The sequence below is a fragment of the Ambystoma mexicanum genome, chromosome 4p (assembly GCF_040938575.1).
Source record: "Ambystoma mexicanum isolate Mex_15411 chromosome 4p, UKY_AmexF1_1, whole genome shotgun sequence".
Lineage (NCBI taxonomy): Eukaryota > Metazoa > Chordata > Amphibia > Caudata > Ambystomatidae > Ambystoma > Ambystoma mexicanum.
This window is the reverse complement of record NC_090927.1, coordinates 1,269,233,170-1,269,248,348: the sequence shown is the minus strand read 5'-3', so window position 1 is coordinate 1,269,248,348 and position 15,179 is coordinate 1,269,233,170. Positions and strand designations below refer to the sequence as shown.

Sequence of the window (15,179 nt, the reverse complement as noted above, 5' to 3'; positions counted from 1 at the left end):
CTGCCTCCGCCGAAGAAAAAGACGAGAAAGCTCAATAATCTAGAGGAGGAGGAGACTTCAGCCATGTTTCACACAGAAGACATCAGAACCCGAAATCCTCGGAATGGGTGCCATCCCCAAGGGTCTCCAAATATATGACCCAAAGACTGCAAAAGGCACTGGAGAAAGAAATGAGACAGAAAATGAGGGCGGAGTGCCCAAAACCGGAACTGCCAGGGAAAGTGGCAGAAGCTGTTGGAGCCGAAGTTGCTGGCCTTTGTGGCAAAGTCCAATAGAGACCCCAGGAAGGGGATTGATCGCACATGGCGAAGTTGTCTGGAAAAAAGTCCTAGATTTAGCCAGGCCTCTAGTGAAAATCATGGACTTAGCCGAGCGAGCAAAAGACACAGGAGAGGAGATGGACCCAGGAGTACTGGCGAACTGGGCACAGAGAGCAGTATGCCTCTTGGGAAATGCCAACTGTGCCATATCATCCGAGTGCAGAAGAGGGCTACTCTTGGCTCAAGATAGACCCTAAACTAGGGAACCTATCATCATACAAAGCAGGTGAAGCAGCACAAGGGCTGTTGTTCGGAGAAACCTTCGGGAAGGAAATGGGGAGGTTTGTGGGAACCTATACCTCCCTGGAGAAAGCTCAGGCCTCCATACAGAAGAACTTCCCCTGAAGAGTTTTTGGCTGGACCGGTCGGTACAGAGGCTGAGCGACTGGTTGCTATCAATCATCCAGAAGGCCTCAATCCAATAGAGACCAGTACTGGGAAAACAAGCAACCAGACACCTTCTTTCCACCAAGAGGCTGTTTCCCTAGAGGAAGGCGAAGCAGAGGTAAGGGAAGAGGACAGAACTTCCCCCCAGGTGAGAGTTTTCGCATATCCGCCAGTAGGGGGAGGACAGCGGAATTCTGAGAGAACCCAACCCAGTACCAAGCACCCCACCCACTAGTCTCAGCGCTAGCAGAGAAGGACTTGCTGCACGCAGAGCTGCAGAGTATAGCAAAAAAGCGAGCAATCGAACCGTGCAAAGCAAACCCGAGATTCATAAGCAATATGTTCCTGGTTCATAGGAAAGACAAAGTGAGACCAGTGATAAACTTGAAAGACATGAACAGCTGGGTAGTCTACCACCACTTCAAGATGGAGGGTACCCACCAGCTCAGAGACACGCTCAGACAGGGCGACTGGCTCTCGAGGATAGATCTGAAAGCTGCATATGTTACAATACCAGTGCAAGAGGAGTATCGCCCCTTTCTAGCATTCGACTGGGACGGACAATTATGGCAATTTGCGACAATGCCGTTTGTACTGGCATCGGTGCCTTTGGCCTTCACGAAACTCATGAAGCCCGTAGCCGAAGCAATCAGAGAGAAAGGGGTCTGAATAATTATCTATCTAGATGATATTCTGAAGATGGCGAGCAACAGAGACACACTTCAATATCAGATCAACTGGTTAGTGAACCTCTTGACTTCCCTCGGGTTCCTACTGAATCAAGAGAAGTCGGAAATGAGACCAGCGAAGAGGATAGAGTTGCTAGAGTTCGTCATAGACACCAGGACAGCCACCCTGGATCTTCCAAACAGGAAGATAAGAGATATAAAAAGGGAAATAAGAAACTGTCTCAGCAGAACAGTTATCTCGCTTCGAACGATAGCGCGAGTGGTAGGGTTGCTAGCAGTGTCAATAAAAGCGATATTCCCAGGGCCACTAGATTACTGAGCGCTCCAGCGGCTGAATATAAGACACCTTCAGCAGGGCTTGCGCTACCACCATCTAGTGCCCGTGGATCGAGAATCTAGGACAGAGCTAGAGTGGTGGTTACAGAACATGGAAGCGTGGAACGAGAGAGCCATCTTTGGGGACCGACCCGACATAGTAATAGAGTCAGACGCCAGCAGAACTCCAAACGGGAGGCAGGTGGAGCTCGGAGGAACTCAAACTGCACATCAACTATCTGGAGCTGTTAGTCGGATCATTTGCGATCAAGGCGTTCAAAAAAGAGAAAGTGAATTCATGTATTCTGCTGAAAATGGATAGCCAAGGATTTCTGGCACTCCTGCCCAGAGTCAGGGACCTCAGTAGTGGCAGAATATCTACCGGGCTCGCTGAATGTAGTAGTGGACTGGAGATCTCTCGACAGATAGAGAGGCTCTGGGGACCAGTTCACACAGATCTGTTTGCGTCCAGACTGGACGATCAGAAGAAAAGATTTTTCAGCTGGAGACTGAATCCAGCAGCAGCGGGAGAAGATGCCTTTCTGTAAGATTGGAGAGGAGAGATGCTCTACGCATTCCCACCTTTCATGATGATGAGCAGAGTGCTGACAAAAGTGCGCAGAGAAGCAGTGACTCTGATAGTGGTAGCTCCGATATGGAAATCGCAAGTATGGTTTCCGGCGCTCATGGAGCTAATGACAGACTACCCGAGAATTCTGCCATTGGGAGAGAACATTCTCACGGACACAGCTGGGTTGTTTGACCCTCTGAGAGTGAAGGGGATTCTACCGCTGATGGCGTGCAAGATAGCAGGAGATGCTTGAACCTTCCGGGAATTTCAGTGCAGGCTGCGAGCCTCATTGCTGAGTCATGGGCGCCTTCGACTAGAAGGAGCTACGATTCAGCATGGAACAGATGGTCGAGATGGTGCAAAAGGAGAGGTGTTCATCCCGTTTCTGCCCCTTTAGTGGAGATACTGATTTTTTTAGCAGAACTCCTGCAGGATGGGAAAGCCTATAGAACAATAGGAATGTACAGATCCGCGATATCAGCGGGTCACACGCCCATAGAAGGAGTGCCAGTAGGAGAGAATGTGGCAGTGATTCGATTTATAGAAAGGAATAAGGTTTAGGAAACTGCCACAACCGAAGTACGATTCTTTATGGGACGTGGCGGTCGTACTGAAGTTGCTAGCAGAATGGCCCAGTAACAGATACCTGTCATTATTGCGACTATTTGGAAAATTAGCAATGCTACTATGTATGGCATCATGTAGGAGAGCAGCAGACGTTAAAGTGCTAGAAGTGGATAGCAAAGTATATGGACCAGATGGAGTGACCTTCAATCTGGACAGGAGAACAAAGACAGACTCATCCACGATAACCTACCCTTACATGCAAGAGCATCCAAAGTGGTGTGTGGCAGCATGTATAAAAGAATACGAAAGTAGAACAGCTGAGCTGAGACCGATGGGGACAACCCAATTGCTGATAGCGCACAGGAAACCCCATAAAGGCGTAGCAACAGCCACCATAGCTAGATGGGTCAGAGAGATCATGAGCCTGGCAGGAATAGACATGACTAAATTTGAAGTGCATTCTGTTAGGGGCTCAATGGCTTCGAAAGCACTGGGGCAAGGTGCGACTTTGCAAGATATTCTGAAAGTGGCTGATTGGGCTAGTGATACCACGTTTAAAATGTTTTATTTCAGACCAGTTAATAATGTAGCAGAATCTGTGATAAGAAGCTTTGAACAAGCATAATGCTCGCCTCCGTCTTGACATAGAATGAAGATTCCTCCTGCTAATAGCGCAGGGAGCTCTTGATTCTATTAAAGACAAGGGGGCGAGCATTGCTTTCTCAACCCTAGATACATGGGAGAGTTAAAGTAGTGATGGACAAGTAGGTGTGATGCATGTTAAGTTGACTTACATATATTCCTCCCAGAATAGGGTGCATATCCTCTGCCCTGACATGTACTGTTGTTTCTGCCTTTAGCAGTAACAGCACCCAAACACACCCAACATCACTAGACTTGGTTTGAACTTGGGCACCAGCGCAGGATGCCAAGAGATCATCTTTCACAGCTGAACCCAGGGGGCAGGTTTGGCGTCTCGGCAGGTTCCAGACTTTACCTCCTTCCACCTTCCGCCTTTCAGCCTCGTTAGAGCCCAACAGTGCTAGACTTAGCACGGACTTGGGCACCACAGGAGCGCACAGCAGAAACCAGGGGGTGGGCTTGGCATCATGGCGGGCTCCCAACGTTGCCTCCTTCCATCTTCTTCCTTTTGGACTCCTTACAGACAACAGTGCTAGAGTGCTTACTACTCCACCACCATTGCAGCAGCCTCTAACAGGAGAAATGTGTGATGCTGGAAATGCATCAGAGGGACAGGGCCTCTGAATCCTTGTCCTTTACTGCTTTTTATCGTGTGTTCTGTCGTGTTTTCTTCCCAGGAGTCCATGTGGGACTCCTGGCAGTGCAGCTCTCTCTTTTTGGTTTGGTGAACAGACCCATGGGATACCCTTATGGCACCCATGGGTAGGGGTACAACCCTGTGCCCCTAGTGTATGTTTCTGGGCACCTGTGGGTGGCCCACAGAGCAGGGTATGGGCTGGTGGCAGCTCCATGCTGAATTTGACAGGTGCTCTGGGTGTCCTCCATTTTGGGATACCCAGGCCCTGCCATTGGGATCAGTTGATTCCTGATAGGAAACAAGATGGCCCCTGTGGCCTCTTGCTTTCTATTACCTGTTACCTTGTTTTCCCAAAGTCCTGGGAAGCCCTGACTCTGTCCCTTCCCTTTGACTGGCTGTTGGGTGGAAGTTCCATATATGGTGTTGTTGTGAAGGCCCAGCTAGACTGACTGGAGCCTTCCCAGTGACTGTATGTTGTGGTACCTCCTGTGGGTGGGACCTGGGTGAATGGAGTGCGTGACCAATATACACTCCTTGTTGTGGTTGTCTGGTTTCTGGCATGAGAGACAAAGACTGAGACAGCCCTGCCCGAAACTGGCCTGAATGCAGTGTGTAGTGTTGAATGGCTGGGTACTTGTCCCAATCCACATTCCTTGTTGTGAGTGTCTGAAAGGGAGGAGTGTGCCTGATTGGCTGACTGACTGCATGAATGCCCTTCTGTATGATTGGCTGCTGAGTGTGTGCCAGCAGTGTGGATGAGAGACAGAATAGTATATCTGGGGACCTCTCACCACTGGTAATTGTTCAGAAGCGTTCTGGAGTTGAGTCTCCACTGGAAGAAGAAGACTTGCTGTTGCATTTGCTTCGACCGGTCCGAAGGCTGCCGAAATCGTCGAAGACTGACCCGAGAGAGGACCTGGTAAGGCGCCCTCTTCCCGTGCTCTGAAGGACCATCGAGCACCGCTCCATCTTCGCCGAAGCACCCTGGAAGACAGACCCTCGAAAGGCTGCCGACCCGAGACGGGACCGCCGAGGAGATCGAAGTGAAGCACCCGGACATCGCCGCCGTCGAAGTCCATTGCCGTCGAACAGGGTTCGCAGGTTTGTGTAACCGCTGGAGGCCCGTCGAAGTTGTGTTGCCCAGCCGTGGGGACCACTTGACGCTGTGCCGCCGACGACCGGAGCCGCCCGCTCCTTTGCCTAAGAACATTCGAATCGAAGGACTCCCTCGTCCGCACCGTCGACCGCTTTATCCTGCCGGAGAAAGTCGAGTACGACCAACGCGCCGAGGAGAAACCTACCGGTGGGTTTCCCGCCACCCGAAGACCACAAAGACTCGAACGACTGGACGCCCTTGCTGGGCCTCCGTCTACACAATCTTTGCGGTCCAGAACTATTGTCACCGAGGTGCCCCGCACGCCTCTGCCTTGCAGGACGCCGACGCTCTGACGCCGACGAGCACCGCTCGGACGAAGCTGCCGCCTCATCGACGTCGTTCTACCCTGTTTGTCGACGGACGTTCGACGCCCCGTGTCTCCCGCTTGAAAGGGAAGGCATTCAAGAAGGGCCGTCGATTCCCCGCCGCCGAACGCCGAGTTCCTCGATGCTTCTCGATGCCTCTCGACGATCCGTGACTCCCGCTTGAAAGGGGGTCGCTCAAGAAGGATCTGTCGACGCCTCTTCGAAGAACTCGACTCCACCAGGTACATTGGGGGGGTAAAAACATTATAGGAGGGAATAAGATTTGCAGAACAATATATGGACTGGGCTTGTGCTATATCTTTATTTTACAGGTTGCCCAGGTGGGGGGATCTCCACACAGAACTGTGTCTAGTGGTAGGGGCCAGTATTCTGCCTATTGCTCAACCATCTTATTTTCTCTCCTCTCTCTATTGCTGGTTTCACTCTATTGATCTGTGTGACATTGTTACAGTATTGTTGATGCACTTTAATGAGATCTAATACAAAGGGTGGTACCACTTTAGAATTGTATATATTTGCCATTGTTGATTTTCCTAAGTACAAAGTGAGTTATTATGATAAGTGTACATAACCTTGAATATTGATTATATAAAGACTGTGTTCTAACCAATACAGTGTGTGGACATTCCTTTGTGGAGCCTTGGGGACTACACTGTACTTAAGAACCAGCCTGCATCACCTCCTGAGAAGCTAGGCCTTGATTGCTCGACCATAGCTACCGTAATAGAGAATCTTGGCTGGGGTCTTCTGTGCCTCTCTTCTACCATATAGAGAGCAGAAGTACAGACACCCCCTACCAGTCTTTACAAAATGCCCGTTTCAAAGTAGTAAAACATTGTACCAAGACTCCGCCCGACCAGACGGGTGCCATCATCTCAGGAAAAACTTGACAAAATCAACAATCTTTTCATTGAAAAATAGGCAATACATCATTCAGTCAATCTCCCCTCAGCGTTAAGCACCCTGCACCCAAGAATGCACACTTCTCTCTCTCGCCAAACTTCCTAAAAACATTTGCCTACTTCAAACCTACCTTCTACTTTGACAATATCATCCCGGCCTCCATCATTAAACATTTGATGGGCCCAGAGCTAAACGCACTCGTCAGCATAATTAATGCATCCATCACTTATGGTTCATTCCCTAAGACGTTGAAGATTCTTCAGATATGACCTCTATTGAAAAAACGGACCCTAGTCCCAGACGACCTGGCCAACTGCTGGCACATTATGACCCTCCCGCTAATCAGCAAAATCTTGGAAAAAGTAGTTGCTAACCAAATACTCAGCAGAATTGAACAACTGCACCTTCTAAACAACTATCAGTCACTGTTACTCCCCAAGTGTACCATAAAGAAAGCCACCATCCAGGTAGTGGATAACACCCTGCAAATCATGCATAAGGGTGACTCATGCCCCCTCATCCTTCTTGACCTCTCGACTGCATTCAACACTGTTGACCACCACATCATCCTCTCCCTCGTTGCCAAAATGATGGGATCCTCTGGCTCTGTCCTAAAATGTTTTACTTCCTACTGTTCAGGCAGACACCAGGCTCCCCAGATGAATATGTTGCATTCAAACTAACTCTTAATCTACTGTGGAGTCCCTCAAGGCTCCATCCGCTCATCACTTCTTTTGAGCCTTTACATGTAGTCTCTGGGAACACTCCTCAAATATCCTGATATAGCCATCCACCAATATGTGAACAATATTCAGTTGCACATTAGAGTAAAAAGCCCGTAGGATATCAGTCATCCCCATAATTACCTAGCCATCATCCAGTCCTGGATGTCAACTGCCTACCTCAAACCTAACCCCTCTGAAACTAAATTTGTCCTTATTGGTCCCTGTGATACATATCAACCAGTCCAATAATGATTCAATGATATGCGCCTAGAAAGATTTGTCCCGTAACTCTTCGATTTAGCAAAATCATTAGACTTCACCATTGATAGAAGCATCTTTCCAGAAACATATAGCCAAGAAGGCTCAAATGGCCTGACTCCAAATCTCCACCCTTTGCAAAATCAAACCCTTCATCCAACCACAGAACTTCCAGACCACAGTGCAGGCCTGTGTGGTCTCACACTTTGATGGGGGAAACACCCCCCTGATGTGGCTCTTGTCCACTCCTTTGGCTCCCCTCAAAGCAGCCGACCACTCTACAGCATGCCTTATTATGGGTTGTGCTGAAATTTGACCAAATTATCTCTGTCGTACAAGAACCACAATGGCTTATTCTCCAGGCCAGGATAGTGTTCAAGTCTGCATATATAATTCGCAAAGTATTCGGGAGTAGCACTGAAGTGTACCTGGTTTGAGGGCAGATGCACATTGCCTAACAGGCTTGAATCACGTCTGCAACGAAAGGATCTGCAGCAATCCTTCTCTTGTAACGCATCCCCACTCTGGCACTCAATCCCGGTAACAGCTCGGAATGCCACCAAAATTCTCTGATTTCACAAATGTCTCAAAATGTGGCTTTTTCAAAACCACCTGACCAAGGACTAATCCAAATGAATGCACAGATGTATGCACACACCACAACTCACAGTACTGCGCTAATGTTAAAAGATTCTAGCTCAAATGCTCACTACCCACACACTGTACATCACTCTGTTGCTCTCAAGCTTGGTCCTTGCTTTAACCAATAAAATGAAAATAAATACAAATGAGTTTGGGGGAGAGCCCATGAATAGAATGTGTTGAGTGGCAGTTGACATGAAGATTATGGGGAGAGGTGGGATAGATTATAAAGGGTGGACATGGTGAAAGTGATGGTTTTTCAAGGAAGGCAAAGGAGTAGAGTGGGAGTTCTATTAATAGGTTTGGCAGTATTCAAGGTGACAGAGGACCAGAAAGATATTAGTTTGAATGAAAGGTAAAAATGGGGTTAATGTAAAGGATGTTAAGAAGATTGATCCCAACAGCAGAGGCTATAGAAGTGACAGAGTGTTAGCTCTTAAGATTGTGGTCAAATAAAATCTACAATGTTGTGTGCCCTGGGCAGAGGCGTTGCTGGGTGGGGCTGATGGGGCTATAGCCCCAGGTCTTTTGGTTGTAGCTCCCTATAGAATCTCCGGAACCACAACCAAAATGCTATAGCTAGCCCCGAATCCCAGCAGCCACGACATTAGCTTAGCCCCTGATTTTTTCCAGACCTAGCAACACCCCTGGCCCTGGGGGCGTAAGAATGTCAGTGGAAAAGAGACTGGGGGGCAGAGAAAAGTAGTGGCATTAAAGACAAATAGATAGATGACTTCAGTCTTAGATGAGTGGAGCATAAAACAACCCAGTGCCATCCCATGAAGGATGGAAAAGAGGGAATTGGATATACTCTGCGGGAGGTTAGGGGTGAAGGAAGGTATAAAGAAGATGTGGGTATCATCTGCAGAGGGTGATAGAAGATCCCCAAGTAGGATGTGAAGATCAGAGGTGATAGTGTTCAAGGATATAGAGAAGGAATGACCAGTGAGGCAGTAGGCTATCCAGTTGTGAATGATGTCTTTGATTCCAAAATTAGAGTGGCTTACCAGGAAAGAAGGGTGCTTGACTCTATGGAAAGCAGCAGATTGATCAAGGGGGATGAGGAAGCAGGCAAGCTTGGAGTGATGGGCAGAGGATGAAATCATAGAGATGTGGGTCAGACCCAGATTAAAGCGCCCAATGCCCCGCTATAACCTGAGGTATTCCTCTTTCTTTGTATGTCCGTAATGGTCCTGTTATTTGTGAGCTTCAAGGCCCATTTTAGCGCTATATAAAAAACAAAAACAAAATTAAGTACAGTAGAAGCCGTGGAATCCGGTTTGAGAGGGCTGCAGAGATTGCTCATTTCAAGGCAAGTATTTTTGGGAGATTATATATTGCTGGATTTTGGAGAAGTGGGTGACGAGAGATACAGGCCAATAACACCCATTGCATTTAGGGTCAGCACAGGACTTTGAGAGGATAAGCAGTAGTGAAGCATATGGGAAAAGCTACAGTTAAAAGGCAAAAGTTGAAGAGTGATTGGAGATAGGATCATGTGATTGGTAAAACACGTTGATAGTTTGCAGAGCAAAGAGTTCAGCTTGAGCGCACAAATGGCTGGATGCCTGAATTATGGGAGTGAGTCCAGTAGTTTAGCTGGGGGAGAATGAGTGACAGCTAGAAGAGGTAGTGATGAGTGAAGACAGACAAAGAAGTAGGAAGAGGATGGGAGAGGTGTGTAGATAGAGTGTCAAAAATCTTAGCAATATTAGAAGAGAAGTAGAGACCAATTTGTTGGCTAAAAGGGAAGACGATGCAGTTTTATGATGGGAAAGAGCTAGTACGTCTTAGAGGTTTGATGGGTAGAGTTTGCAGGTGTGAGGAGCTATGGTGAGCCAAATATGTGCACTTGACAGTGTCAAAAGTTCAAGTGAGTGCTGTGAGGGCCTTCTTGTATACTATAAGAACTGTAGAGGTGCAAGATTAGCGTCATTGGTGGAGATAAAGCTACATAGTAGTTTTAAGATGATGGATCTCTGGTGTATATCCAGGGCTGGATGGAGCAATAGAGGATGGGAAAGTGGTTCCCAAAAAGGGTGAAATTAGGTATTTTAAAATCATTTAAGGCCTGGTCATTCTAGAAGGCCTGTGTAGAAGATAGGGTGAGGAGAGGGGATCTGACCTCAGCCAGATAGGGAGCCAAAGATGTGTGTTTAAATTGCCTGCATAGATGGGAGTTATGAAAGTGCAACAATCTGCTGGATATGTGACCTTTATATTACATCTACTTTTGTGGCTTTGTTATAGATTTAACCTTTAACCATTGTGGCAGTATTCAATGGACTATGCACAATGTGCGTTCTTGCATTTGTCTAGCGGAAGACGACAAGGAAAGCAAGGAAAATCAAAGAGTTACCTATGCAAGATTATTTTGTGCTTCAACCAGACACAACTATCAATCTGACACTAGCAGCACAATAGCAAGCCATCCAATGACACCAAAGTGCCATTGGGAACCTAAACAAAACATTTGAGGTTACAGCACTCTATTTCTCTATGAGTCAAGTCCATGATCTAGAAATGCGTTGCGAAATAAATAGTGACATACCGTCACAGGTTGGGCAGCATTCGCCTTCAATGAAGGATGGCTCCGCACAGTGTAGCGCAGGGCAGGTGATTTGGCTGCAGACTGTCTTCGCATTCTAAAAATAGAGGGGGAAGGCAACATAATGACAAAATAACTGTGTCATCCTGTAAATTAGTCAACACAGCTCTTTGATTTGAATTTACATCAGCTTTAGTAAATACAGACTCAAAAGGTTGTCCATTTAAGATACAATTCAGCAAGCGATATTTGTTTGTGATTGTTTGACTCTAATGGGAGTTTGTGGATCGTGATTGTTGATGGAATTATGTGCTGATAAAATATGTTATGGGCGTTCCTATAGATGTGTTTATTCATAGTTTCCAATAAGAAAATATCTTGAATTTATTTGAAACAAATAAACAATATCTGTTGGCAAGAAATGTTCATTTCCATCTCGCTGTTGTTGTTTAAAACACTAATATGCGTATTGCACAGTATGATTTTTAACATATAAGTATATGATCAAGAACTTGTAATATCACTATATATTGAGGAAAGATGCAGCATTATTACATTGAAAGGGATAGCATATATAAAGAAAATACACGTTTTCAATTAAAAATGTATAATATCATTCTCATGAGTCTATGTCTCTCAAAACGATTAGGAATGCTGATTCTGGCAATTTGTATGTTGTCACGATTCGCTAGAAATGTACGTATGGTTTGTAAGTGGTTGAGGTTAGCTCATTCTTGATCTGGCTCTCAAGTTGAATTAAGTACATCTTTTGGGTATGTGCATACACTTTAGTAATTTCACAACCTTAAGATCAAAGTTAACCCTCAGGATAACATTAGAAATGTTTAGATGCTTAGGACATGGGCAATCGCAGGTCTCTTCCTTCAGAAATACAAATGAAAAAAGCCTAGCATCATAAGCCCCCCCTTATCCATCTCCATCATGGCCCCCCAACTTCTAAAAATAAAACAAGAGCACCTGACTTCAGATGCCACTCATCCCAGACTTCTTTAGACTCGTTCTCCTCTGCCCCTCAATGACACACACATTCTAACTGTTGACAGAGGCCTAGCCTACTAAACCGTGGGCATGTTAGGAGATTTAGCGTATATGGTTGGCTAAATCCACGTCCACGCTTTATCAAATAGGGTGTAATTCCTGAAGATACACCTAATACTCGCTAACTGTGGGGTGTGACGTTAATACATTCCTTTTTTGCCCTTAATATATTGCGCCCTACAAAGTTGTGCTTTGAGGGAAATCACCCTGTTTTAAAAGACAGTAAACACAAACAGGGGTGTTTTTATCGCTCATATTAATTTCAAGCTGGGCACTACAAACAATAGCATGTATGTGCTGTTGGGTCGCCTGCATACAATTTTAAACATTTGCAAGGCAGAGAGTGCTTATGCAAGAAATGTACTTTCGGTTTGTAAGTGGGTGAGGTTAGCTCATTTTTGTACATGGTTCTCAATTCCAGGTAGGTATATACCTTTTGGGTATGTGCATACTTTAATAATGCCACAACCTTAAGCTCAAACTTAACCCTCAGGATAAGATCACACATGTTTAGATGTTGAAGACATACACAATTGTAGGTCTTTTCCTTTAGAAATAGAAATGAAAAAAGGCCTGTCATCACAAGCCACCCTTATCCACCTTTTCATGATCCCCAACTTCTAAAAAGAGAGCAAGAACACCGGCCTTCAGATGCCACTCATCGCACCCTTCTTTAGACTCGTTCTCCTGCGCCCCTCAATGACAAACACAGACTTTCCTGTTGATGGAGGCCTTCTAAACTGTGGGCCTAGTGGCAAATCAGCTCATAGGTTTTTCAAATGCAGTGTGATTCCTGACGATGTGCCTAACACCAGGTAACCATGGGGTGTGACGTTAGCACATTCCTTTTCTTTGCGCGTAGTATATTGCACACTACGAAGTTGTGCTTTGAGCGACACTACCCTACCTTAAAAGAAAGTAATTACAGCCAGATCTCTTTAAATTACGAATGGAAATTTCAAGCAAGGGACCACCGACAATAGCATGCATGTGCTGTGGGGTCTCCTGCAAACAATTGTAAACGTTTGCCAGGCAGGGTGCAACACTAAAGACTAATGCCAGGTGAAATCACCTTTTATCTTCTGTTGTACTCTGCTTCTTCTAAAAAAAGTTAATGCTGCCTGCAAATGACGTTTCGCTGACTGTAGTTACCAATGCACTCTTCATTATAGAATCCAGTTGCTTTCAGCAGGAGCTACATGGAGACGGGATCCAGAGGAATCCACTTGCTTTACACTGACATGAACATCTCAGGCAGGCATGAAGCAAAATGTCCTACCAGAAAGAAAAGGCAAGCATGGCGGAGATTTTAGCTCTGCTTTTTGCCCCTTCTCCATCTTCAAAGTCAATGAAAATTAGTTGGAGCAGTAAATGAAGAGGTAAAAGCATATCCGTAGTGTGAAGGACCAATTTCTTAGACTACGAGTACTTTAGACTGGCCTCACTGGGCACTCCAAAGCGGCCCTATATCCCAGTGGTGTATTTTCGCCAGAGTGCCCCAGGAATTTACATCAGAGCCGCAGAAAAGGGATCCCTGTTTCTATATCGCAGGTTGCCTTTTGGTACACCTTGCAAAGGTGCAGGTGTACTACTGCTTTTATTAATTTAGAACGGGGTAGATCCCTTGTGCCCTTTGTCCATTTTACAACTGCCTTTTTCAATCGTTTTTTGGGTTGTTTTTAACCGTCTTTAATTTTGCACCATTACATTTGATATTTTTACATGGTAAAAAAGTTCAGTCTCTGGACTATGGCCCCTTTAAAAATATTCTTATGTTTTCAGATTAAAATTTGACTTGACTTAATAATGTTCAATATTGATCCTTGGTATTTTTTTGCAGCTGCATGGGATCAAAACCCAAGCAGGTCTGTGCCTGGGTGGGTGTAGTAAAAGAGCCCTTTCCAAGGACGAGAAACTGAAATGCACTCATGTCACTTTTCACCACAGAAGCATCTGCAAGTAAGAGGATTCGTTAATTGCCTCACCTGGCAGGAGCATTTGGTGCAGCTATCCACAACCCAAATCTCATTGTCTCCAAACATACGACCATCCTGTAGGCACATGGTTTGATTCCTCAAGGTTTTGTTTGGCCCAATCAGCTCCCACAGAACCTGGTTCTCCTCTGACTAAAATCATAAGAGGAAAACAGTTGGTAAGACATTCAGCCATTCACATGCAATGTAAACAGTGCGAACCACAGCTTGAACTTCTGCCACCGGAGGTAATTATCATTGGAGCATTGGCATGAAGGCTTTTAGCACAGTACAATAGTAAAGAATCCTTTCATTTGCAGAACTAATAAGTACAATTATTGTTAGATGTTTGAATTGTGATGCCAGTCACATATGGAAAGGTAATAGAAAGATTGCTCCTTTCTTCATAATGCCATTATCTCATCCCATCATAAAAAGCAGCAGCTCAGACAGCCAGGCCAGATTGAGAACAATATTGGGCTTATCTGGGGCTAGGACCCTTGAGTCAATTGTCTCCAGACAACTCTCTACCCACCTGCAGTCCCACATTTTTCTCAATGACTTGCATTCCATGTTCTGCCAACTTTGATGGACTGACACAACCATAATCAGTAATGGGAGAAATACCTAAATTATCGAATTAATAACATGCCTGCATACTATTCCCTCAGTACAGCCCACACTGACTGCATGTTGTTTCTAAGATGTCCTACTCATGCTGGAATAAGATGCACAATACTTTAGTGGCTAACATCATTCTCAGAAGATCAGACTCATGTGATGAGTCATGGGATTCTGTCAGTTCTCCCCAAAGGGGAGCCTTTCCATGTGAGGCGAGGGAGATGAGCCCGCTACGCAATATTTCCCCTAGGGGTGGCAGGAAGTGAGACCTCACAGGGAGAAACTCCCCCCTGGGGACAACGACTCCTGTTCTGATGAGGAACTCCCTTTTCATCTCACGGCTAAGTCTGATCAAGCCATAGCAGTTACCAGAAAAGAATTCTCCTACATCTGCGACTGTGATGTCATTGCAGAAGGTAAACACTGGCCAAATACTGAGAGGAGTAAAACCCTAAGGATGATGAAGAGTAAGTACCTTTTTGGTACTGCGATGAAGAAACTCAGAGGAGGTATAATGAGTATTCCTCCAAAACATAAGAAGGACTACTGTGAGAACCTGTGGAAGCCCCAGAGCATCCACATAAAAAAGGAGAGAACCTGCGAAAGAGACCCCGAAGATTTGAATCAGCTGGACAGGAGAAGCTGAGAACCCATAGGTGAAGCTACAGTTCACACAGGCGAACCGCGAGAAGGAGGAAGTGCCCAAGTTGCACTGTAAACGCCCCAGATTAGAGAAAGTCTGCAAGCATGTGAACAGTATTAGAAGAGATGATCAGGGGAGGCTAAATGAAAGCCTTGGCTGGGAAGCATCCAGGCTACTGCAATCAACCGAGTGAGCCT

General features: G+C 45.9%; 1 protein-coding gene across 2 annotated transcripts in view; it reads right to left on the bottom strand.

Moving 5' to 3' along the window:
• THBS2 (thrombospondin 2) overlaps positions 1-15,179 on the bottom strand; it is a 389,899-nt gene that overhangs the window by 249,483 nt on the left and 125,237 nt on the right. For both annotated transcript variants that reach the window (XM_069606958.1, XM_069606957.1), the window contains exons 6-7: positions 13,731-13,871; positions 10,690-10,783 (exon numbers count right to left, since the gene is read on the bottom strand). In XM_069606958.1, coding sequence (XP_069463059.1) covers positions 10,690-10,783; positions 13,731-13,871 — 235 coding nt within the window. The remainder of the gene's footprint in view (positions 1-10,689; positions 10,784-13,730; positions 13,872-15,179) is intronic.